Source organism: Microcaecilia unicolor, chromosome 4 (assembly GCF_901765095.1).
Source record: "Microcaecilia unicolor chromosome 4, aMicUni1.1, whole genome shotgun sequence".
Lineage (NCBI taxonomy): Eukaryota > Metazoa > Chordata > Amphibia > Gymnophiona > Siphonopidae > Microcaecilia > Microcaecilia unicolor.
In genome coordinates, this window is record NC_044034.1 from 246,242,175 (window position 1) to 246,269,992 (window position 27,818).

A 27,818-nucleotide genomic window follows, 5' to 3' on the forward strand; every position below is an offset into this window, starting at 1 on the left:
CAAAATGTCACTGGTGATCCCTATTATTAGTCTCATGTACCAATGCTAGTGCTCAAGTTGCTGTATAAGGTGAAAAGGGGATTGCTCCTGCCCCGATCCTATTACACCCCCTGAGGTTATGCAGGTATGTTTGGGGCCATTAGGGGAGAGGGATCTGAAAGTGGGCCTTGAAGGAGGTATGCAGAGGTGGAGGGAAATACTATGCCGGGCCCTTAAGAAGCAGCCCACAAGCATTGACCTGTGGCTTTGCAGTTCCATGTTCCCAGGATGGTAAATAATGCTAAGGTGTGGTTACTTCCATGATAAATTTAAGTATAGTATGACTGATTTTTACCATATCTTAATAACTACCCCCTCTCAACTACAAGCTTTGGTGCTGCTCATTTTCAAACAGTGAAAGTCAAGGTTATGTTCACTTCATATAAAATATACCCCTTGGAAACTGGGAAGCCCAACAACACTCACTGAATTTTTGTAGAAGAAATACAGCACCATATTTGCAAGCCTGGAGTAACACCAGTGACCGTGAACAAGCAAGAGTTTCTCCAAATGTTGAAATCTTGTCACAAAAAAATCGCTGGCCATCACCGCCTGTAATTCCAGAAAAGATAAAACTCAATTAGTCATCAGGCATTGCAGTATAAAATAATTGAAAAACCATTGCAAGTTATTAAATCCAAATGTTTTAAATATTTATTTATTGCATTTGTATCCCACATTTTCCCACCTATTTGCGGGTTCAGTGTGGCTTACAATACGTTGTAAATGATGGAGGTAAAGTTTGTTACATTATATTATGGGTTACATTATGAAGAGTTATAGGAGACAAATTCAGTAAAATCATCTTTGGGGCATAGAAAATGTGGGATGTGACATTGGGAATGGTAGGGTGAACAGATAATAGCAGGAGAGCGTTAGGATATAACAATTTATCTGTGGGTTGATTGTGAATGCAATTCTGTTTATATCACACTTGTATCTGCTTAAGAAAGGTGTTTAAATACCGTTATTTATGCTTTTGGAAGGAATCGTCTTTTGGCAATTCTCAACTACTCACTATTTCCTTATTACAGAAGTGCCTTTCTTTAAATTTAAAATGAAAAACAATCAGACACCCACCCAGAAGATAAATAAAAACATTTCAATTTGTTTCCAATTCCTCTTCCCCTCCCACGTGACACTTCGAGCCCCTATATTATTTCTCTTCCCCCTTTTTGGGAATAAACCCTGGTCTAAGGAGAGTTGTATCAGGGCTCAGTAGCACTTTCGCAATGCCCCTCTCTAGGGGCTGCTGCACTTCTTCAGGCATGTTCATTTCTGTAGGAACGTTTCACCTTTGTTATGCCTTCCCCTGATTTTTCTCATTGGCCTCTAATACTACCTCTTCTCTTTATCTATAAAGCTATGCTTGAAGAGTCACCAACCCCAGTAATGTTTACCACAAAGGACCTCTCACCCACCCCACTACTTCAGTTCCGAACACTGGCAGCACAACAATTTTCAGAATTCACAGTTCATCAATACTGATCTCCAATGCATCTATTAACAGTGTCATTGCTTTTGGCACATGGGCAAAATACATAAATAAGGTTTCAGACCTTTTGCCACACTTGTCGATGTCCATGGAAAGGATGTGTGCAAGAGCAAAAACGTTTTGTTTGGCATTTCCCCTGGTTTACAGGTTCATTTTTAATAGGTGTTTTTATGAGCGTTAGAACTTTTCTACACTGACAATTCATTTCCACACCACACATCATTTCTTAATTTATAGGATAAAGCATGTATAATCCATGTTGCATGTGCTAAAACATTTTTACTGCCTAAACAAACTGAATGCATGCTTACTAGTACATGTCTCTAGTTTTTAACTCTTTCCTTCCATCGATCTTTTCAGGGTAGGTGTTGCTTTTAAAGTCCTCTTCTTAAATAAACATAAAAAAATGAACAAGACAGATCAAGACCACATGGCCTACCCAGTCTGTCCAACCATGCCATCTACTATCCCTTTCTCTCCCTTAGAGATCCTATGTACTTGTCCCAAGTTTTCTTGAATTCAGATACAAGTTTTTCTGTCTACTACCTCCACCGAGAGGTTGTTTTATGAATTTACCACCTTTTCCGTGAAGAAGTATTTCCTCAGGTTACTTCTGAGTCTATACCCTTTCACCTTCATCCAATGACCCCTCATTCCAGAGCTACCTTTCAACTGAGACTCACCTCCTGCGCATTTATGCTACATAAATATTTAAACATCTCTATCATATCTTCCCTCTCCTGCCTTTCTTCCAAAGTACACGTACTGAGATCTTAAGTCTGTCCCCATACGCTTTATGACGAAGACCACTGACCATTTTAGTAGCTGCCCTCTGGACTGATTCCATCCTGTTTATATCTTTTTGAAGGTCTCCAGAATTGCAGCTGATCTGCAAGGCTTCGTTCTGTGAGTCTGATGTCCTGCACGTACAGGATGCCAGAAACAGAAGGAAGCCTTTTGCGAGAAGAAGAGGACCTCGGCTAGCGGGGGTTGGGGTCCCCCGCAGCAAAGGTAGGTGACGGCGGGTTGGTGGGGGGTCGAGAGGGTCGTCGGCAAGGGGGGGGGGCAACGTTGTTGTTGTTGGTGGTGGCGGCGGCATCGGCAATGGTGGGGGGGGGGGGTCGGAGGTGCTGGGGGGGCTAAAATGTGCCCCCTCCCGCCGAAGTCTGGCTACGCCCTTGCCACAAATTGATACCAGCTGGAGCAAAAGCTGAAACTTGTGTGTACACATAGTGCAATTGTCTAATCACATCAGTTGAAAGAAGCATGGCAGCTTCAGACCTCAGTGTACGCCATCGGCAATAAATCTGTAGTGCTTGTTTCAAATAAAATAGAGCAGTAAAAAAAAAAAAAAAAAAAGAACCTGTTGAACAGTGGTCAATACTTTAAATTGAATCCTCTGTAAAACAAAAAAACAGTGCAGTTGTTTAAGCACAGGTGTTATATGAGAATACATTGCTACCCCCATTACTGTTCCAGGAGCTGCGCTCTGGACTACGCTTTGATTTCCGCACGAAACTTAAGGCACGATATATAGAATCTAGAGATATATCCTATATAATAAAACATACCTCCAACATTCTGAAGCTGACTGCATGGCTGAGGCATTCCTGCTCTCTGTATCCATCTCCTGAATTGACATCACGTACTTCCGGGTTCATCACAAGCAGAAGTGACAAACCACATGAGGTTTCTCGGCTTCAGAATGTTGGAGGTGCATTCTATTAAATAGGATTGGTCAGTTCCTTGAAGCACAGACGGAGCTCAGCGTCCTGCACAGTAACGCTCAGACACCAGAGAGAGAAGGGGGACCTGACACCAGAGAGAGGGAGGGAGGGGGGGGCCTGACACCAGAGGGGGGGGAGGTATCTCTGTCACACACACACACACTCTCTCTCTCTCATATAGTAACATAGTAACATAGTAGAAGACGGCAGAAAAAGACCTGCACGGTCCATCCACTCTGCCCAACAAGATAAACTCATATGTGCTACTTTTTGGGTATACCCTACCTTGATTTGTACCTGTCCTCGTCAGGGCACAGACCATATAAGTCTGCCCAGCACTATCCCCGCCTCCTAACCACCAGCCCCGCCTCCCACCACCAGCTCTGGCACAGACCGTATAAGTCTGCCCAGTATTATTACGCCTCCCAACCACCAGCCCTGGCACAGACCGTATAAGTCTGCCCAGCACTATCCCCGCCTCCCAACCACCAGCCCCGCCTCCCTCCACTGGCTCTGCCACCCAATCTATGTCTTTCTCTCTCTCACTTTCACACACTGTCTCTCACACACTCTTTATGTCTCACACTGTATTACATTCACTCTCTATGTGTCACACAGTCACTCACACACTCTCTTGGTCTCATACACTCAGTCTCACAGAGAGTCTGTGTCTCACACACACTCACGCACACACTGTATATCTGTGTGAAACACATTCTCTCTCTCACACTGTCTCACATACGCACTTGCACACACTTTCATTCTCACACACACTCTCTCTCACAGACACACTCGCACTCAGACTCACTCTCTCTCTCTCTCACACACACACTCGCACATTCACTCTCTCACACACAGTCACTTTCACATACACTCTCTCAAACATACACACTCCGTGGAAAACCTTGCTAGCGCCTGTTTCATTTGTGTCAGAAACGGGCCTTTTTTACTAGTGAAATTAATAAATGATAATAGTCTCAAAAAAATGCAAAAATATGGATTATTCCGCTCGACTCCTTAACTGGTTCCTCTTCTGAATTTAGTTTTGTAAAATCCAGCATTGTCATGTGTCACTGACAAGATCGTCAGTAATGAGTGCTCGTAAGTGCCGCTTACACATGTGGCCAGGAACGATGCCGCTCTGTTTTTGAAACTGATTTTTTTTATGAAATGGCCATTGCTGCTGGACTTCTTGGTATCCTTCTAGGTGTTTGACAAGAGACTCTACCATTCATCAGATCCTTTTATAAAAATACTCGAGGACCTGAGAATCTCCCAATCTGGACATCCCAATTCCTACCTAGACGTTATATGCAAGATGGCTCTTACAATGAGAGAGTACTTTTGGTGGAGGCTTCCTGAGGACAAGCGAACTCGTCAACATTCACTGCAATCTCAGTCCAGTAATAAGCTGATACTTCTTAAATATGCTTAAGCATCTTTTATTTTATTACTTTCAGAAAGCCTGCCCAAATTTCTGATATTAACTGACTCATGCCAGACCTGCACTTTGACAGCAGCATGACAATTCTGTCATGCTGTACACTTTAGCACTGCAGAGATATGCCCAGGGGACATATGATGGACGTGCCAGATAAACCACATTTAGGAGAGCACAAATAAGAACAGTGTGATCTGCACTCTTTAAAACGGCTGACACTGGAACTAATCAAGGGAGGTTCATCTTCCACAGTATCCCAAGTTTGTAACAAACAAGGTGACAGAGCAAACACAGGGAGTAGAAATCCAAACTGACAAAATAAAAGGATTGATCAGTTAGATCATCTGAATGACTAACCATTATTTATCCTTGCTACAGATTTACATGTAACCCTAGTCTCACCACAAAGTTCTGGGCACTAGCTAGCTCTTCAGGTCAGGTATCTGAACCAGGGCCACAAACAAAAGTTTTATTTCACTGAGCTGGGCGCAGGCCGGGGCCAGGCTTGATCCCAATAGCCATAGGGTTTTAAGTCACACTTTTACTTTGCTTCTTTCTTATAGCAAATGGACTTCACTTGTACGCCAATAAAAAAAAAAAAAAGAACTATCCATGCCAGGTTTTTATAACAAAATGCAATAACTTTGGATATCTGCCTGTTGCAGCTTTCCAGTAAACTTCAAACTTTTTCCCGTAGCAAACAGTTCACTTGATATCAAAACAGTTTACTTTTCTGAGAGAGGTTTTTGTGCCAATCTAAGACTTGGTATTAATTTCCTTTTCCTATATTAATAGTCTCTTTATAAATCCTAGGGTATTTACTCATCTATACTTCCAACCAGTCCTCCAATACCCATCCTTTCTGGCAAAACAATCCCCAAGGCTGTGGCAAGCTGTCCTGCTGGGCTTTTATCCAGTTGCCGGACCCTCTCAGGATAGGATTTCCGTCCTACTCCTCCAGAGGTGCACTTCTTTGAGCTGCTGCCTCTAGCACCCAATACGCTCTTCCTGTTCTGTTCCCGGGAGGTTAACATTTGCTGCTTTTATTAACAGCAACTACTCTTTGGGTCAGCCTTAGGTTATTGGGCCTGATTAGGATACATCCTTTCCTCACAGGTCCTGGTTGGGGTGAAGGCAACCAAAGACCATGTGCTCACTAATCCTATTACTTTTATAACCTTCCAACTCCACCCCAACTATGACATCCATTGTTATTTATTCTCAGCTAATCTTCCCACTCATGCTGTTCTTTCCCCCACCCCCAAGTGAATTTGGAGAGTACTCACTGCTGGTCTAAGTAATCCCCTGAGGAAATTCTCAAAACTCAATTTATTAGGGGATTACATACCTAAGAAACATGATTTCACTTAAGTAGAAATCAGTTTTTACAGTCAAATTCATATACCTCTGATCAACAGACAATTGAGTCACTTACTTGTATTTCAGCTAGCGGGGAAGTGTCATATGTATGTGGGAAGGGAGGAGTAATTTTGGATTTAGCACATGCCTTTTCTAGTTGTAGCTCCAGCTGAGTTACATACAGGTATAGTTATTTTCCTACCCCAGAGGACTTACAAACTAATGGGTCCTTTTACAAAGGCACGCTGAAAAATGGCCAGTGGTAATGTAGGCGCGGGTTTTGGGCGCACGCAGATCCATTTTCAGCGCGCCTGTAAAAAAGGCCTTTTTAAAAATTTTGCCAAAAATGGAGGTGCAGCAAAATCAAAATTGGTGCACGTCTGAGACACGTCTCCGAAAATAATTTTTTGGATGCGCGTATTGGACGCGTGCCAAAAATGAAATTACCGCAACAGCCACGTGGTAGCCGGGTGGTAACTCCATTTTGAAATGCATTGGGCGTGCGTAGACACTTACACAGCTTAGTAAAAGGGCCCCTAAGTGTGTTCTTGAGACAATTAAGGTTAAAGTGACTTGCCAAAGACCACAAGGAGTTGGAGTGGGATTTGAGACAGGTTTCTCTGGTTCTCAGCCTGCTCCTTTAATCATTAAGCTAGGGAAAAATGACACATTAACCTTCAGCCACACATTACCTGCATGCCTTCCTGGCCAGAGATCCCGACACCTACATCTGCCACTTGAATCATGCTGACATCATTAGCTCCATCACCTAGGGTTGAGGCACAGAGTTAGCTTTTACTGAACTAGACATGACTAATGGATGGCCAACAAGAAAGTAAATATCAACCAGTAAAATAAACACATCATCAAACCACTGTTCCCTCAAAGCTGTGCAGGAGTCCTCCAACTGCATTACTGCCAGTGGGGGACGATGCTTCAATATTGTGTTTTCAATTGCTAGAGACAGGCAAGTTACCTGAAGTCCAGCAGAGCTTGTCTGTATCTCACTATTGAAAACGTGATAGTGAAACAGCGGTTGCTTGGAGGGATTGCCTATTAGTTAAAGTAGACAGGTGAGAGCCACAGCAGAGATCCAGAGGTTGCAGGTCCAAGTACCATTACAGCTTTTTATAAGTGTTGTTTCTTTGTTTTGTTTTTAAATTGTGAGCACTCCATAGACAGAAAAATACCTGTGACTTCCTTTATCTCCATTCAGTGGAGATTTGCTCAATCAAAGCAACTTTCTGTAACCTGGACGTGAAAAATACAAGGTCTAAATATGGGCATCCATCTTTTCAGACTTGGACATTCCTTCCACTTCTGTAATTGGAGTTGAACCTTCCGTAGTCCCATCCAAAACACACCCAGAACACTCTCCCTTACCACACGGATGTACTGCAATGTTAGACATCCATATCCTGCCTTTGTAAAATTGAGATTTGGTTGTCCATGCAATATGGAAGCCTAAATGCCAGTTTTCAGACATCTAACACAAGAATAGTTTCTACAATAACCACCATAATCGTTTAATGTTAATGAGTCCCGTTCTGGAAGTTATATCCCAGAGCAGAAGTTTTCCATAAGAGGATTACCAAATTACCGTGTTTCCCCGAAAATAAGACAGTCTTATATTAATTTTTGCCCCCCAAAATGCGCTAGGTCTTATTTTCAGGGGCTGTCTTATTTTTCGGGGAAACATCGGGGTTGGATCGGGGTTGGCCCGTCCGCCCTCCGTCGCTTCCGGAACTAACCTTAAATGCCTCCTTTCACCTTCGCAGCAAGCAACAGCAGGGCAAGTCACTCCTTCCTTCCGTGTCTCGGCCTCGCCTGATGTAACGTCCGCAAGGGTGGGGCACGGAAGGAAGGAAGGAGTGGTCTGCCCTGCTGCTGCTTGCTGCAAAGGTGAAAGGAGGCATTTAAGGTTAGTTCCGGAAGCGACGGAGGGCGGACGGGCTAACCCCGATCCAACCCCGATGTTTTTGCATATCAGGATTTCCCACTTCACCCCCTTAACATTGTAATGCTCCCTTGGGTTTCTGTGGCCCAATTGTATGATTTTTGTTTTTTTATAAATAATGCTACCCAAAACTTCCCAACTGTTAAATGCTGTTACAGTCAAGACAGCCTACTCAGCATAAGCTCAATTTAAATCTCCCACCAGTGGTATCTTACATATAACCTGAAGCTCTATCCAAGAGTTGATTTACAATATTAGAGATCTATTTTATTTCATTTTTATGTTTTATGTTTTTTTTTATATAGTTTCACTTTGGCTTTTAAGATTGTATGATGTATGTTTTGTTTTTTTAATACCCACATTTCCTCCTTCCTTCCAATAACTCCTGCATTTCAGTTGTTTCAACATTATTTGTTATGCCAAATGCTGCCACTTCCCCTTTTTCTAAATATTCTCATCTTCCAGGTGCAGAATGAGTACTTCAAAAATGTTAAACCATCTTCCTCACACCAGCTCATCCTAACTTCGGCTTAGTTGTAACTGTAGGTTATTATTAAAAAAAAAAAAACTTCTAATTACATTATATTTAATTTGCTTGCCAATTTGGAGCTGTATTTGGAATTGTGCATTTCTCAACTTTTGGTGTGGTCAGGCCATAAAAATTGGATCATCACTATTATTAAGTCAGATAAGGCAATGTGTATTAATGTGATGCACAGATATGTCATCCAAGTACAATTGTGGTTATATCCTTGTGCTGGCCACCTACCCATCCGTAATCCAATGTCAGAGGTATAACTAATCAATGTACAAATGCAGAGGACATTTCTATAAAAGGCCATCTATTTTCCTTTGTAGATTACTAGCATAACCGGGTATATACGTGCATATGTATTTTGGCGTGAGCATCTACAACACTCGTAGAGCCGGTATACATGCTCACACCTAGACTCCATACAAGGCTGTATGTTAGGTGCCTGTACTATAATGGAATCCAGGGGCTTAGGTTCCATCATAGACTACAAGTGTAATCCAGTATCAGCACACCTAACATTGAGGTACCTGCACTTATAGCAACCATAGAGTTGTCATGAGAGTGTCTGAATGCAGCAGGCACATAGGTAACTTACAGTATCCTATAGATTATCCTCCAGATTCTATATAGCGCGCCTAGAGATCCGTGCTGAAATCTAAGCAGATTCTATATCAATGTGCGTAACTTAACAAGCTTAACAAGCTAATGAGCGCTGACAGCAGCACTTAAACACTAATTGGCAATAATTCTGAAATTTATGCCGTAGTTATAGAATATGGCCCACTGAGTGTAAATCTACGCACTAGGGTTCACGCTATGTTTTTACTGGTGTAAAAGGATGCATGTGGTTTTAGGCGCTGGGATATCAACTAAGCGTATTCTATATACAGCGCCTAAATCTAGGCACAGATTATAGAATATGCTTAGTCGGCACTGATTTCAGCACCAATTTTTTTTAGGTGCCATATATAGAAACCCCCTTATATGTGTAAGTGGGAGCTCTATCTATGTCCTGTGCCTGAGACGTCTCTGTATGTGCCACCTTTGCAAACATGTGCTATGTAAGACAAGTTACGTGTGTATAGAACATTAGTGTAATAGGTAAAATATGCACCAACCAGCTGAGAGGCTCCTGCCCACTTAAATCACCTTTTGCTACCAAGCAGAGCACCATTTATAAAATAGCACTCCATGCTGATTTTTTTCCAGCGCCGATATCGCAGCACCATTTATAGAAACCCCCTGTTAGTGTGCGCTTCAGTGCATAGGCCTCACAAAGGGGTCCCTTTAACTAAGCCGTGTTGGTGCTTACACACGCCCAATGCACGTCAATTTGGAGTTACCGCCCGGCTACTGCATGGCCCTTGTGGCAACTTCATTTTTGACGTTCATCCGCTGTGCACGCCAGAAAATAATTTTTATTTTCTGGCGCGTGGCAGAAACCGGGCAGTAATAGTCATTCTACGCACATAGATGATTACTGCGTGGTTAACACGTGAGAGCTTACCACTAAGTCAATGGCTGGCGGTAAGGTCTCAGACCCAAAAAGGACACGTGCCAATTTAAATTTTGCCGCACATCCATTTTCGGCAAAAATAAAAGGCCTTTTTTTTTACAGGCACGCTGAGAAATGGATCTGTGTGCGCCCAATACACGTGCTTACACTAGCGCAGCCCATTTTTTGGTGCACCTTAGTAAAAGGGCCCCAAAAATTGGTAAAAAGGAACATAAAAACATTGAGCACTTTGCTGAGGAGCACATATGGAGATGGCTTACAAGAAAACTTTGAATGTCAATTATTTCCTCAACATTTGGAAAGGCTTGTATGAGCTCTTCCCAAATGATTAAACCTCTGTTATGAAATTACACACAAAAACATCACTGCCATAACCAAAAGCTTCTTTCAGATAGAGGTACATAACCGAACGGGGCGCCCAAGTTTTCAGGAGGGCGTCCTCGCAGGACGGACCCGCGCAGGGGCGAGGAAACCCGTATTATCGAAACAAGATGGCCGTCCATCTTTCGTTTTGGTAATACGGTCGGGGACGCCCAAATCTCAACATTTAGGTTGACCTTAGAGATGGTCAACCTAAATGTTGAGATGTTCGTCCCCGGTTTTCGGCCATAATGGAAACAGAGGATGCCCATCTCAAAAAAAACCAAATCCAAGCCTTTTGGTCATGGGAGAAGCCAGAATTCATAGTGCACTGGTCCCCCTGACATGCCAGGACACCAACCGGGCACCCTTGGGGGCACTGCATTGGACTTCACAAATTGCTCCCAGGTGCATAGCTCCCTTACCTTTGGTGCTGAGCCCCCCAAAACCCACTCCCCACAACTGTACACCACTGCCATAGCCCTAAGGGGTGAAGGGGGGCACCTACATGTGGGTACAGTGGGTTTTGGATGAGTTTTGGAGGGCTCACATTTACCACCACAAGTGTAACAGGTAGGGGAGAATGGGCCTGGGTCCGACTGGCTGAAGTGCACTGCACCAACTAAAACTGCTCCAGGGATCTGCATACTGCTGTCATGGAGCTGGGTATGCCATTTGAGGCTGGCAAAAAAAATATTTAAAGCTTTTTTTTTTAGGGTGGGAGGGGGTTGGTGACCACTGGGGGAGTAAGGGGAGGTGATTCCCGATCCCCTCCGGAGGTCATCTGGTCAGTTCGGGCACCTTTTTGAGGCTTGGTCATAAGAAAAAATGGACCAAGTAAAGTCGGCCAAGTGCTCGTCAGGGACGCCCTTCTTTTTTCCATTATCAGCAGAGGATGTCCATTTCTTAATCACGCCCCAGTCCCGCCTTCGCTACAGTGCTGACATGCCCCCGTGAACTTTGGTCATCCCCGCAATGGAAAGCAGTTGAGGATGCCCAAAAATCGGCTTTCGATTATGCCGATTTGGGCAACCCTGAGAGAAGGACACCCATCTCCTGATTTGTGTCGGAAGATGGGCACCCTTCTCTTTCGAAAATAAGCCTGATAGTAATATATAACTTTACATGAATATATGAGTATAGCTACCGATTGCCAGAGTCATGGCTTTCAGCTTGTCCCGGATAAGTTTCACCACCATGCTCTTCTGAAGAGGAGTAGACCGGCAACAGAGCACTGAGCGGCACTGTCTGGCTAGTGACAAAAAATGATCCTCAAGGCTGATATCCAGAGCATAGGCCAGTGTCTTTCCATCGATCACTAGGCCCAGGCTGGGTTTCGATGAATCTGAAGGTAACGGTAGATGGATGGAAGCAAAGCCAACATTCTTATTTTCAAGAGTTCTGTTGATGGGAACCTTTGAAAAGGCCGCCTGTACGTAGTGCAAATTCTTTTTCAGCAATGCAGCACAAGCTTCCTGAAATAAAACCACACGTCAAGATACTAAGAAAAAAGAGGGCCAATGTGACACAATGGAGGCAAGTGAGAACACACTTTTGTAAGCAGCACATTCTTTCAAATAAATAAATATGTATAATGATGAAAAGACAACTGCTAGCTCTAGGGTTCTGAACTTAAAAAAAATTACTCGAATATTTATTTAATTTATGCTGGAAGGAAAAGGAGGGGGCAGCACAGGAAGGGTAGTTTTTATTTTTCCTTGTTTTAAAATTAACACAGGTTGCCTTAACTTGTAGGTCTGTGCATAAGTAACACCAGTTTTCAAAGGGAAAGTATGTGCATACTTTCCCTTTGAAAATACCCCCATAAAAGCAACCACACCCCTATAAGGTATGCACAACAATCTCTCAGGTCAGATAACTTGCATGCACAGAAACTGTATGTAAATGAATTTAGATTAGGTGGGTTTTAATAAGTTCAGGGCAAGTTCCTGGAAGAAAAGACCATAAACCATTATTAAAGTTCAACTGGGGAAAACCACTGTATGGAATCTAGCTATTTTTTGGGATCTTGCCAGGTACTTGTGACCTAGATTGACCACTGTTAGAAACAGGATGGGGGGGGGGGGGGGGATAGATGGACTTTTGGTCTGCCCAATATGGAAGTTCTTCTGTTAATATTATGTACAATTGGAAGACAGGTAAACATCTATCTTTTCATAGAAGATACAGTACTTTATATAATAAACTAACAAAACAAAGGGCAATGATTTTGCGACATTACCATCTATCATAAAAGTTGCCTCATAGTGCTTTCCCAGTTATACAAATGAGATACTGATTATAGTCTAGTCAGATTATATCTTCCATTATTGTATCATCACATAATCCATTAGGAGCTGGGTAGCCTATTCTGGTAGAGAATCATGGGAATGTGGTTTATATGGGACTTCTGCATTATCTGCTGAGGCAATTGAGAACATTACAGAATTTGGCTATAAAATTGTTTTTTTTCGGGGGGGGGGGGGGGGTTGGACCTAGAGAACATGCGACATCTTTGTAATTGCAGTATCATCGGTTACCTATTGAGTATTGGGTAGATTATAAAATATTGACTTTAGTACATAAGACTTTATATAAGGGGACCCCCTTCTTATTTGGTTCTATTGATCCAGCTTTATGTTCCAGAGAAAGTGTTGAGATTGGGTTCTTCTTTTTTTCTTGTAATACCAGGTAATATGTAGGCACGATTAACAGTGACCAGGGAAAGTGCTTTTATCTGACAGGCACCTGTATTATGGAATTAACTCCCACTGGAGTTGAGAGTGTTGACTTTCTATTCTATTGGAGTTTTCTATACTGCTAATATTCCCAAAGGATTCAAAGTGGTTTACATATTAAGAAAAACTCCAATACGTACAGCACATCATTAAAAACAAAAACCAGACTAAAGCAGAACCAAAACTGTTGTTCAAATAGATAGGTCTTTAGCAATTTTCTAAAAGAAAAAAGAGAAGATAAAGATCTCAGACCCAAAGGAAGCTTATTCCATGATCTAGCCCCAACAAATGGAAAAGAAGCCTCAAAAGTAGATTTTAACCAAACATTTTTCAAAGAAGGATAACCCGCCTTCAAAGTTCTCGAGAAACCCAAAGACCTCTCTACAGATGAAAAAGTCAACAAGTCAATTATAACCTCAGACTTCATTTAAACAATTCAAGGTTAGACCAAAAACCTACTTTTTTCCATAAAGAATTTATACAGAATTGACAAAGGGCTTCAGGAAATTTGCAGCTGTAGACATTAATAACTGAGTTTGGATTAGTTTTTTTTAGGAGAAGCGTGTATGAATGTGCTTGCTCTTGATGGTTGTGTCTTTCCTATAACCGATGACGTTCTTTCCTAGATATATATGTTTTTTTATTTATTGCAAGGAATGGAAAAGAGAGGGTTTCAGGTACAACAAGAGACCAAAGTAAACAAAAACCCAGCACAAATGGACCTTCAGGAACAGGACAAAAGGTTCTTTATTGGAAGGACCCAACACGGATTGTGTTTCGGTGACCAAGCACCTGCGTTTTTTTGGATAACATTTTTTCCGAGCAGGATTGAAGGATTCATAACACTCAATATGCGTTCTACTTCCCAACTTTGAGCAGGATTTTTACGTTTGTGCGTGTTTTTATAGTGATGACGTTACCTGAGTTATCTACTCATGAACATTGAAACTTGGTTTGACCCCTGACAAAGGCGCTTGGTCGCTGAAACACAGCCCATGTCGGGTCCTTCCAATAAAGAACCTTTTGTCCTGTTCCTGAAGGTCCATTTGTGCTGTTTTTTTGTTGTTGTTGTTGTTGTTTTATTTATTGCAACTCACTTTGATTGTGTATGAAAGGTGGTATATCAAGAATTTTTAAAATATTAAACCATGTATTCTTCTGCATGTTATATAATCTTCTGCAGCTGGCCACATTCTATGGAATTAATTGCGCAAGATCTTGAGGAAAGAGGCAGAGGCGTAGCTAGGTTTTGATGTCTGGGGGAGCAGACTTTTGTAAAATAGGCGCCAGATATGGGCATAGTTTGACTGTTTCATTTGGGGGGGGGGGGGGTAAAGGGTGTGGCTTGGCACATTTGCATATGTACATCTCATACATATTCATTAAGGCTATTAAAAAAAAAAAAAAAAAAACACACACAGGCACCAGACTAAAATGCTGAATATGAAGCCAGCATATCAAAAACAATAGGGCCAGACACTTTATGAAATAACACAAAACCCTACAAAAAGACACTCAAAATCTATACAGAAAACTAACATACAAGAGCCCTAACTCACCTATGAAAAGACACTGGACCCTAGAGCACCAATATACCTGTTGCTGGAAAATGAAACATTCCTACACAAAACACTACATGCTAGCAGAATCTGTCACCTCAGTCACATATGCAGAACACGGACAGACCCTTATGTGATACAAAAAACATGCCCACAAAAACTGAAATATAGATCTCTTCAAGAAAGCCAGGCTCTGTAAGCAGTGCAAAAACTGGTAAAAGAGAAAGAGAAATATATTTTCTCCTGTACTCTGCAAAATACAATATGAAAAACATGTACATTTCACAAAGCAGGCACCTCTTAGTCCTTAAAAAGCATTAAATAAAAATAATGTTTTGTTTTCTACCTTTGTTGTCTGAGCATTCTATTTTTCTAGTTGGGCTGGTCCCAGTCTCTTTTCCACTTTTCATGTGTCAGTCTTCTCTTAAATTCTTTTCCAGGTTGGCTTTTCTATTTCCTTGCTCTTCTCTTGTCTTCTTCCTGTCCTTCTCTGCATCTGTCTGGCACTGATCTTTCATTTTATGTTTTTTTTTTGCCCACTTTTCTCTCACTCTTTAGTCCTTAGTATCCGTCTACCTACTGGCTTTGACCATCTCCCTCTCATTCCTTTTCCAGCACTCCCATTCCCCCCTCTATCTCTCCCTTACCTAGTCTCCTAAATTCCTCTCCCATCTTTCACCCACTTCATTAGTCCCCAATTCCCATCCTCTGTACTCACTCTCTTTGCCCTCATCTACCCTCCACTGCATCTCATCACCCTATCAGTCCTAGCTCCATCCATGTCTCCTTCCCTCCCTTGCCTTCAAGGCCACTCTTCTGTCTGTTACCCTATACCCCATGCCCAATAGCTTCTCTTTCACCATCTTTTTAACCTCTTTCTACCCTAACTCAACTCCCTTCAGAAACTCATCCCCTTCTCCTATACCCCAATCCATTTTCAATGACTCTTATCCCCTTTCCTGTCTTCCAGGTCATTCACATTATTTCTCAAACTTTCCCTACACCATCCCCTTTTCCTGCCCTTCTTCTCATATCCCTATTTCACATCCTGCTTCTTCCCCTCTCCCACCCCCCAGTCCCATCCATCTCCTTCTCCTTCCCTCTGCCCCACCTCTCCCAGTCTCATCCATCTACTGCTCCTTCCCTCTGTTCACTACCCTTCCCAGTCCCATCCATCTCCTGCTCCTTCCCTCTTCCCGGATCCAGCATCTCGTCATTCCTCCCCTTGCCCCCCCCCCCAAAGGTCTGGTATCTCCTCTTTGTTTCCCTTGCCTCCTCCAATCCCATGAAGTCTGACATCAAGAAGGTTGAAGAAAACAGGAGATGGGATGATGACATCAAAAAGTTGAAGACAATTAACTTAGTTTATGTTTCCCCCTTCCCCGCGCAGCCATCATCTAGTACATTTAAAACAAAGCAAGCAAACCTAAAAGCTGTTTTAGTGATGTTCAATTTTTATTTCATGGTATTTAAATCTAGATATGGGAAGCTTTCAAATAAATTAAAAAGCTGTCAAATAAGTAAAAAAATAAAATCTTTTGTCCTCCACCTTTGAAGGCACTGCCTAATGCTTATCCAACTGGAATAGCCTTAGACTTTTTACAGATGGACCACACATTTATTTTTAATAATCTTTTGCTATTGCTTTAGCACACACAGCACGTGCTGCGGAATGGTCCCTGGACCTTTCTCACCTTACCCCAACAGCTAAGCCAGCCATCAAAGAAGAACAGCTCACATCCATCAGTCTCACACGCCAAGGCCAAGCGCCATCGCCAAACAGTTGGGCTGCAGCCTGCTCTGCATCGACCACACAACGGGCGATGTGGACCGTTCACTGAAGAGGACCCTGGCCTGGGCCCCGCGCACCCCCACATTGCTGCCTGCCTGCCTGCACTGCTTGAAGCCAGGAGAAGGAGGAGAAGAATGTTGTCGAGACAGCTCACAACGGCCGCTGCAGCTCCGGCTGAGCAGCTCCCTGGATGATGTTCTCTTTCTCCTGGTTTCAAGGCAGCACTTCTGCAGGCTGCACAGTGTGAGGACGGGAGACGGGGAGAGAGAGTGCTCACAGCAGCTGTCTGTTGTTCTTCACTTTTGATGCACTGGCAGGCAGGCAACCACGATGATCCTGTTCTGGAACTGATAGTGGCACACTGGCACCACGTGCAAGCGGGAAGTTGGCGCACATGCGCATAGGCGGCACATGTGTATAGGCGGCATCACGATCGCGTGCATGTGGAAGATGATAGACAGTTCTTGCAAATAGGCGGCGCGGCAGCACCAGAGCGTCACTGCGTGCAAGCGGGAACTGGAAGGTGGGGCGCTTGCATGCGCATAGGCGCCGGTTTTTTGAGAAATCGATTTAGGGGAGCGACCTCTCCCCCTGCGCCCCACCTAGCTAGGCCACTGGAAAGAGGGGTATATGGTATTCTGAAAGCATTAGCCAGTCTGGTTGTTTGAACAAGCATTATACACATAAATGCTTACAATAATGGTAAATATGTGCCAAGATATGCACATAAATGCAGAAATTCTGCCTAAGCACCATTCTGCAAGTATCTACTTATATAGCATATATTTGCAAAGGGGAAGGAGTCAAACAGAAGACATGGGAGGGGCTCCCATGTACACACAACTTACAGAATAAGTTACATGGACAACTGTCCCAGCGAGAAGTTTGCACTTATGCCAACTCTATGGCTGGCTTAAGTGCGGACATCCAAATGTTGGGTGTGTTGATACCAGAGTATTCTATAATAGATCATAAGTAACCAGGTTCCTACTGAATGCCATCAGGGTGTGTAAATGGAGGCAACCAGTTACAGAATTATTCCGTTAGTGATCTTTTAAGGATTTTCATTTGAAGTTTTCTGTGATCTGGATTTATTGTTAAATATATTTGGTTTTATGCAATGTTTTACATTCATTTTTCTTGATTTTTATGCACATTAGTCCCCTAAGTCTATAAAAGTCACCAAAAACTGTGCATGCAAATTTGGGCACGCACCCAATTTGTATGGACAATTTAAACTAATAAGCCACTCATTGACTTTTTAACAAGCAATTATTAGTACTAATTATATTTAATTGGCATTTATGCAGCTAAATTTAGGCATGAGATCTGCACCTAAAATTTATGTGCGATCTGAAAAATGGGGAATGAAAATGGGAGAGTCATGGGCGTTCCTAAAATTAACGTGCTGTTATAGAACAAAAGGATTTGCACTATGTTTCAGTTGGTGCAAATAGGTGCGATTCCTGATCATAAGTGCTATTCTTTGTATTTGTTATCCACCAACTGGGCAAACGCCTTTAACGGTTTGCCCGTTCCTCTGATCCCATTCCCACCCACCTTCTTAATGCCATCTCTCCTACTCTTATTCCTTTTATCTGTCACATTCTCAACCTCTCACTTTCCACTGCGACTGTCCCTGCTGCCTTTAAACATGCTGTGGTCACACCTCTCCTTAAGAAGCCTTCACTTGACCCTACTTGTCCCTCTAATTACCGACCCATCTCCCTCCTTCCTTTTCTCTCCAAATTACTTGAGCGTGCTGTTCACCGCCGCTGCCTTGATTTTCTCTCCTCACATGCTATTCTTGACCCATTCCAATCTGGTTTTCGCCCTCTCCACTCAACCGAAACTGCGCTTACTAAAGTCTCCAATGACCTATTACTGGCTAAATCCAGAGGTCAATATTCCATCCTCATTCTTCTTGATCTTTCCGCTGCTTTTGACACTGTCGATCACAGCATACTTCTCGATACCCTGTCCTCACTTGGATTCCAGGGCTCTGTCCTTTCCTGGTTCTCTTCCTACCTCTCCCTCCGCACCTTTAGTGTTCACTCTGGTGGATCCTCTTCTACTTCTATCCCTCTGCCTGTCGGCGTACCTCAGGGTTCTGTTCTTGGTACCCTCCTCTTTTCTATCTACACTTCTTCCCTTGGTTCATTAATCTCATCCCATGGCTTTTCCTACCATCTCTATGCTGATGACTCCCAAATCTACCTTTCTACCCCTGATATCTCACCTTGCATCCAAACCAAAGTTTCAGTGTGCTTGTCTGACATTGCTGCCTGGATGTCTCAACGCCACCTGAAATTAAATATGACCAAAACCGAGCTTCTCATTTTCCCCCCCAAACCCACCTCCCCGCTCCCCCCGTTTTCTATTTCTGTTGATGGCTCTCTCATTCTCCCTGTCTCCTCAGCTCGAAACCTTGGGGTCATCTTTGACTCTTCTCTCTCCTTCTCTGCTCATATCCAGCAGACCGCCAAGACCTGTCGTTTCTTTCTTTACAACATTCATAAAATCCGCCCCTTTCTTTCCGAGCACTCTACCAAAACCCTCATCCACACCCTTGTCACCTCTCGTTTAGACTACTGCAATCTGCTTCTTGCTGGCCTCCCACTTAGTCACCTCTCCCCTCTCCAGTCGGTTCAAAACTCTGCTGCCCGTCTCATCTTCCGCCAGGGTCGCTTTACTCATACTACCCCTCTCCTCAAGACCCTTCACTGGCTCCCTATCCGTTTTCGCATCCTGTTCAAACTTCTTCTACTAACCTATAAATGTATTCACTCTGCTACTCCCCAGTATCTCTCCACACTCGTCCTTCCCTACACCCCTTCCCGTGCACTCCGCTCCATGGATAAATCCTTCTTATCTGTTCCCTTCTCCACTACTGCCAACTCCAGACTTCGCGCCTTCTGTCTCGCTGCACCCTACGCCTGGAATAAACTTCCTGAGCCCCTACGTCTTGCCCCATCCTTGGCCACCTTTAAATCTAGACTGAAAGCCCACCTCTTTAACATTGCTTTTGACTCGTAACCACTTGTAACCACTCGCCTCCACCTACCCTCCTCTCTTCCTTCCCGTTCACATTAATTGATTTGATTTGCTTACTTTATTTATTTTTTGTCTATTAGATTGTAAGCTCTTTGAGCAGGGACTGTCTTTCTTCTATGTTTGTGCAGCGCTGCGTATGCCTTGTAGCGCTATAGAAATGCTAAATAGTAGTAGTAGTAGTAACTATGTAAGCCACATTGAGCCTGCAAATAGGTGGGAAAATGTGGGGTACAAATGCAACAAATAAATATATTCTATAAACCATGCCTAACTTTAAATGCGGCATATAGAATAGCACTTTATTCGGCACTATATGTGTTCTTCCTTAGTCAGTCTGTGTACTGGAGATGACAGAAAAAGTATTTTTAAATAAACAAAATTAAACAGTCAAATTTTTATACCATGTTCATTACATTTGTTAAACAGATAGGGGGTAATTGGACTCAGTTGCAAAGGACTCAAATATAAATCAACATATGCATCCAGCTTCTCATACATAAGTACGCAATTATGGAACGCACTACCAAAGGTCATAAAAACAATGCACGACCTAACAAGCTTCCGAAAACTACTGAAAACCAACCTATTCAAAAAGGCATACCACAATGATCCATCCTAAATAGCAAACAATGATACTCTACCAAAACCAGACAAAATCGAACTCTTTACACTTGATTAATTCTTGTACTCTGTTACTAATGAACGTTAATGCACTACCACTTCATTTCGCCAAAATGAACTTCTATATTTGACTGTCTAACTGACTCTATACCTTACTCTATCAACCATGAACTTTAATGCAATACCACTTTGTATTTCTCATCCGAAAATGGCGATCGCCATTACCGCATAATGTAAGCCACACTGAGCCCGCAAATAGGTGGGAAAATGTGGGATACAATGGAACAAATAAATAAATAATTCTATAGGAGGGCATCCACTATAGGCACTGGCTAGGCATCCACTTAAAGCCTATTCTATAAAGAAAAATAGGTGCCTACTATATTATACTAGCACAAGCAAAAGAGAACATGTGTACATCTAGGCATGACCATTTATATCAGCCCTATAGCTGGTGTAAACGCCTGCACCTACATGTTTGCACGGACGGCAGTAAATTATAGTAATCTATAATGTACATTGGAATGCCTATGCGCATAGAACGCATGTCAAATTAGAACTACTGCCCGGCTACCACATGCCCCGGGCGGTAATTCTAATTTTGATGCGCATCCAAAATGCGTGGCAGAAAATAATTTCTATTTTCTACCGTGTAGTGCTAACCGGGCAATAATAGCCAGTGTACGAGTGCTGATGATTACCGTCCAGTTAATGTGTTAGACCTTACCGCTAAGTCAATGAGTGGTGGTAAGGTCTCAGGCCCAAAATGGACACGCACTTATTTTTATTTTGCCGAACGTCCGTTTTCGGCCCAAAATAACTGCGCGTGTCCATTTTCAGATGAAAAATGGGTCCTGCACGTGTCCGATACACGTGCCTACACCAATACAGGCCATTTTTCAGCATGCATTACAAAAAGGGCCCCATAAATATCTAGAATATTGCCATTTAGGTGCTTTCTTGCCACCTAAAATTAGGCAACTCCTTATAGAATTACCCCTTTAATGACATCAGCCAGTCACCTTATAAGTGGAAAACGTTTTCATATACAATGAATGGCATCCAAATCAGGATGTCACATAGGGAAGTCCGTTTCTCATATAATTTACAACAGGATCTGCTGTCATACAGCCCGTTCTAAAATACATGAGAAATGGATGCTCATGTGCTGGTGACGTCCACTGTGAACATCTATTTTACAAACTAAAACTTCCATATTATGAACGGGGAAAACAAGAGACATGGATGTCGCAGCATAGGAATGTCCATGTTATATAATGACTACATAGACTTCCATGCAGAGCAGAGGGGTATCCTAAGGGTTATAACAGGTTCAATTCGCACATCAGCACCTTGGGTTCCTTTTACTAAGATGTGCTAACAGATTTAGCACATGTTAAATGATGCACAACCCACTGTATACCTATGGGCTGCATGGCACTTACACAATAAATTGGCATGCGATAAATCCATTAGTGCACTTAATGTATTTATTTTTTTACATTGTGAGCTGACCAAGAACAGAAATATACCTACTGTACCTGAATGTAAACCTCTTCAATGGCCTTCAGTCTTGCAGGTTTCTTATACATTCAGGTACAATAGGTATCTTTTGTCCCTGGAGAGCTCACAATTAAAAAAAAAAAAATCACAACGAACAGAAGTGGGATTTGAACCTCGATTCCATTGTTCTCAGCACCCTTGCACTAACCATTAGGCCTCTTCTCAACTCTGCACAGAGGTCTAGACGTTAATTAAAAAAAAAAAAGATTTTAGTGCTATGAAGTTCCTGAAGTTGTCATAGATCCTGGTAACCCTTGCTGGTTTCACATTCACGGGAGAAAGGGGGACAGCAACCACTGGGGGATTAAAGAGGTGACTTCTCTCAATACCTCCAGTGGACAACAGCTCAATCAAAGCATCTCTACATCTTTCTGTAACCTGGACACTCCAAGCACCAGGTCTAAACAACAACATTCATCTTTTTGGACACAGATGTCCCTTCCCCTTCTTAGGTTGGAGTTGAACATCCATATTTTGGCCCCTCCCTAGTACCACTCAAAATATGCCTAGTTAATGCCCCCTTGCCATATGGACATACTACAGTTTTAGATGTCCATATCGTGGCTTTATTAAATCGGAATTTGGGTGGCCATGCAACATGGCTATCTAAATGCCAGTTTTCACAAGTCCAAAACATGAATACAGCTTCTAAACTAAGGTCCAAGGCATCAAAGTAAGCAAGTTTTTAGATCAGCCCACCTGCGACTCAGCATTCAGCATAATAATTTCCTCATCATGATCTAGCAGTTTGCAGGAGTAACCAATATTTATTGCCGTTTCTTGCTTGTCTCCAGTGAGAACCCAGATCTGCAGCCCAGCTTTACGCAGATTGGCAATGGTTTCTGGTACGCCATCCTGTAAACGGTCTTCTATACCAGTTGCACCTGATTACATATACAATGCAAATCAATGTTTTAGCAACATATTTTCATCTACAGAGACTTCATTTAAGGTACAGCTTAAGGAAGAGCTTAACCTGAAAGCCTAACTCTATAAATAGAAATACAGCACATTAAGCAAAGTTATTTGAAGATGATAAAAGCAATTATGTTTGGAAAGAGGGCCATCTGGAAATCTATCAAAACAAGATTATTAAATTCTTAAAACTTTGTTTTTAAATAGAAGATAAATCATCTCACCGGTAACCCTTAGAAGTAGCCTAGCTCATTCAACCAGCAATCACAATATAGAAAAACATGGGCATGTAACCTTTAGAAAACAAGTTTGGGACACACATGGGTAATTCTATGAAGGGTTTCCCTGGATGTAAAGCCTGTTTTACATTCAGAAAAACACATGATGACATATACAATGCAAATCAATTTTTTAGCAAATATCTGTTCCTCTAAAGATAACTTTCTGCCCTTTGGAAAGCACTCTGTGTTCCTGGGGAGCAGAGAATAGGTCAAGATGGGACAGGGTTGCATGTTTGCATTTTATATAAAATACTTGAATACTTGCACACATTTACACCAACTTTGTAGCACGTGGAGGTTTGTATAGGGCTTTCATACACGCAAAGAAGATGCATGTAAGCCGGTGTAATTTTTTTTTGTGCTCCATCTTCCCCTGCCTTGTTTCTCCCTTTCTCCTACTTGCAATAATGAAGAACAGGCAGGACCAGACCTCCCGTTAAAATTTCCACAGTAAAGGTAGGGGGACTGCTTTTGTGCATGGGGTCGGAAACGGCAGTGCATCGCCTCGCATGCACATTATAATAGTAATTAACTCATTATAATAGCGCTGCATTCCGTTTTTGTTAGCTGCTACCGTGACAGGAAAATGACTCTGAGAAACCTTTTGTGCATGTCCCAGTTTACTACTTGCGTGCTAAACCAGTTAGAACTAGTTTAAAAACCACATTGTTGGCTCGTTAAGTTTAGTGCATCTGGCCGTTAGAGGTGGTGTTTGACACCTGGGAGATATGTTAAAGATATTAAATCCAACTACATTAGACCTGGATCCACTCTTTTCTAATAAATGGGCATTTTCCCTCACTATTAATGAGGGCCACAGTAAAGCTAGTGGTAAAAAAAAAATACCTAGAGTAAGACCAGAGGATCCAAACATTATCATCTTTCACACATGCCATTTTTAGGTAAAAGCCTTAAAAAAGTGGTTTTTGGCGCAGTTCCAAGCTTTTACATGAGGGATCAAGCTTTAGGAAATTTCAGAGAACAGACTCTATGATGATGACTGGCTGATGATTTGAGGGGATGCTTGGCTAAGGAATTGTATGCAACATCAATACTTTTCGATCATAGTGCTGCATTTCATTTACTGGTTGCTTGCAAAGTTATGCTAATTAAAAGTGTGGGCTATTGAAGTCTTAAATCTCCAATAAACACTATTTCATTGAGTCTGTGAAGTTTGTTTTAGTTTGTCCTTGGAGAGCCATACTCCACTTCTCACTGTCTTTTTTTCTGAGAACATTCGACTCCTATATTAGTTGATTGGAAGCCTCTGTAAGAGTATGGTTAAAGCTTAGTTGATATTTCAGCACCTAAATCCTCCATTGGAAGCCTCTGTAAGAGTATGGTTAAAGCTTAGTTGATATTTCAGCACCTAAATCTAGGCGCATCCATTTACACCAATTTAAACTTGGCATAAACCTTGGCACGTAGATTTACACGCATTGGACCGTATTCTATAGCTACACACATAACTTTGGGAACGCCCATGAAGTACCCATTTCCCTGCCCATAACCACGCCCCTTTTTAACTATGTGCATTAGAAATTAGGCATACTGCATTACAGAATACGCTTAGTGAGTTGTGTGTGTAAATTCTAATTAGTGCCAATTAGTGCTCAATATTGCTTTTATTTGCTGAAATCAGTGATTAGCTTGTTAAGTCAATTAAGTTACATGCGATATTATAGAATCTACTTGGATTTCAGCACAAATCTCTAGGCACACTATATAGAATCAGGGGGGTAAGGGGTCCTTTTACTAAAGCATATAAAAGCATTTAACGCGGGGTTTACCACGTAATAACTGCTAGCTCACCACCATGTTAAAGGGTGCTATAGTAATTTTGCAGTTACCATCTGGCAAGCCACACATGAACCCTTGGATTCCATATATGGTGGCCAGCTTTGCACGTCCAAATTTGGGCATGTGCCCAAGATGCACAAGCAAATGAATTAACAAGCCCTAAACTATCAATAATTGGGCGCTAACCAATTATTAAAGTTAATTGGCACTTATTAAAAGTTTTGTGTGCATCTGACTGTGCACTGTTCTACATGGAAGGGTGCCTAACTCTATTAGTATAACTCAAAAAGGGGCTGTGGAAGCACGATAGAATCCTATTTTACAAAGGAATATAGGTACTACTTTCTTTTATAGAATACTAGACTAGATACACGCATAACATTTAGGCATCTGCACTAAATGCTGGAGATACACATGAACTAGAGGACATGAATTGAGGATGCAGGGGGAGCCACCTCAGGAATAATATCAGAAAGTACTTTTTCATGAGAGGGTGGTAGATACCTGGCATACCCTACTGAGGAAGTGGTGGAGATGAAAATGGTAACAGAATTCAAAAAATGAATTAGATAAACATAAAGGAATCCTGTGTTGAAGGCATGGAAACAAACAAGCTTAGCAGTAATTAGATGGCAGCACCAGTAATTGGGAAGCAAAACCAATGTTGGGCAGACTTCTATGGTCTGTGCCCTCATCATGGCTGGACAGATTCAGCTCTAGTAACTGGAGAACAAGGCCAGTGCTTGGTAGACTTCTACAGTCTGGTGTGTGCCTTGGGAAAATGGCAAGGGCAAATCAAGTTGAAGTATAGGTATGTAGTATCACATCATGCCTACGTGTTTATCTTGTTGGGCAGACTGGATGGACCATACAGATATTTATCTGCCATTATCTACTATGATACTAGCAGGCTTATTTTCAAAAGAGAAGGACGCCCATCTTTCGACACAAATTGTAAGATGGGCATCCTTCTCACAGGGTTGACCAAATCGGCATAATCGAAAGCCGATTTTCGGCGTCCACAACTGCTTTTCGTTGCGAGGACGACCAAAGTTCATGGGGGCATGTCGGAGGCATAGCAAAGTCGGGACTTGGGCCTGCTTAACACATGGGCGTCCTCAACCCATATTGGGAAAAAAAAGGGCATCCCTGAAGACTTTACCTGGTCCTGTTTTTTTTACGACCAAGCCACAAAAAGGTGCCCAAACTGACCAGATGACCACAGGAGAGAATTGGGGATCACCTCCCCTTACTCCCCCCCACCCTCAAAAAAACATCTTTAAAAATATTTTGTGCCAGCCTCAAATGTCATACTCAGGTCCATCACAGCAGTATGCAGGTCCCTGGAGCAGTTTTAGTGGGTGCCGTGCACTTCAGGCAGGCGGACCCAGGTCCACCCCCCCCTACCTGTTACACTTGTGGTGGTAAATGTGAGCCCTCCAAAACCCACCAGAAACCCATTGTACCCACATTTAGGTGCCCCCTTCACTCGTAAGGGCTATGCTAATGGTGTACAGTGGTGGGTAGTGGGTTTTGGGGGAGCTCAGCACACAAGTTATGCTCCTGGGAGCAATTTCTGAAGTCCACTGCAGTGCCCCCTAGGGTGCCCGGTTGGTGTCCTGGCATGTCAGGGGGACCAGTGCATTACGAATGCTGGCTCCTCCCACGACCAAAGGGCTTGCATTTGGTCATTTCTGAGATGGGTGTCCTTAGTTTCCATTATCGCTGAAAATCAGAAATGACCAAGTCTAGGGACGACAATCTCTAAGGACAACCTAAATGTCAAGATTTGGGCATCCCCGACCGTATTATTGAAATGAAAGATGGACGGCCATCTTGTTTCGATAATAGAGGTTTCCCCGTCCCTCCACCGGGACGTTTTGTGAGGATGTCCTCAGCAAAACTTGGGCGTCCTCTTCGATTATGCCCCTCCACATTACATGCATAACTTATAATATTCTATATGCTATGTGAGTACCACCCACGTGTATGTTCCCACCAGTGCTTTTTTTGTAGAAAAAAAGGTGCCGGTACTCATTATGGGCGGGGTCACCACATATGGCTCCACCCCTATGATAGCCACACCCACATTAACCACACTCCCCTATACCAGCCATGGCGCATATAAACAGACATCATTGAAAATATTACAGTACTATAGGAGAAAAAAATAACGTGATTTGCTAAGTAGTAGTAGTAGTATACCCAGTGCAAAATAAGACAGCCAATGTAAATTCTCAAATTGGACATATTACAAACACTAAAATGAAAATAAAATGATTTTTTTCTACCTTTGTTGTCTGGTGACTGTTTTTCTTTCCATATTGGTCCCAGTCTGTGATTCTGCTTTCCTTTGTTTTCGCTTAACTCTTCTGTGCCATTTGTCATTTTTGTCTCCTTTTTCTTTGCTTTCTTCAATATTTTTCAGGCTCTCTCTCTGTCCAGATTTAATTCATTCTTACTATCCATTCTTTAATTTCCTTCATCTACCTGTGGCTTTTCATCTTTTCCTCACCCTTGTTCTCCCCATGCCCCTTCCTCTTATTCTCCAGTCTTTCTCTATTCCCCTTTTTCATCCAACAGCTCTGCTTTCTCTCCCCATCCTTCCAGTGTCTCCCCTATTTCTTTCTGCATTCTTCCATCCAGCGTCTTCCCTCTTTCTTTCTGCATTCTTCCATCCAGCGTCTTCCCTCTTTCTCTCCCTATCCTTCCGTTTTCCCTCTCTCTCCCCATCCTTCCATCTGTTTTTCCCTCTCTCTCTCCCCATCCTTCCATCTGTTTTTCCCTCTCTCGCCAATCCTTCCATCTGTGTTTTTCCCTCTCTCTCCCCATCCTTCCATCTGTTTTTCCCCTCTCCCCAATCCTTCCATCTGTTTTTCTCCTCTCTCCCCAATCCTTCCATCTGTTTTCCCTCTCTCTCCCCAATGGCCATCTGTTTTTCTCCTCTCTCCCCAATCCTTCCATCTGTTTTTCCCTCTCTCTCCCCATCCTTCCATCTGTTTTTCCCTCTCTCTCCCCATCCTTCCATCTGTTTTCCCTCTCTCTCCCCAATCCTTCCCTCTGTTA

General features: G+C 42.6%; 1 protein-coding gene across 2 annotated transcripts in view; it reads right to left on the reverse strand.

Moving 5' to 3' along the window:
- Positions 1-27,818, reverse strand: part of ATP10A (ATPase phospholipid transporting 10A (putative)) — a 281,162-nt gene that overhangs the window by 30,411 nt on the left and 222,933 nt on the right. For both annotated transcript variants that reach the window (XR_003941956.1, XM_030201381.1), the window contains exons 13-16: positions 22,456-22,640; positions 11,577-11,904; positions 6,754-6,830; positions 466-591 (exon numbers count right to left, since the gene is read on the reverse strand). Coding sequence is in view for 1 of the 2 variants with exons in the window: in XM_030201381.1 (XP_030057241.1) it covers positions 466-591; positions 6,754-6,830; positions 11,577-11,904; positions 22,456-22,640 (716 nt within the window). In the remaining variant the exon portion in view is untranslated. The remainder of the gene's footprint in view (positions 1-465; positions 592-6,753; positions 6,831-11,576; positions 11,905-22,455; positions 22,641-27,818) is intronic.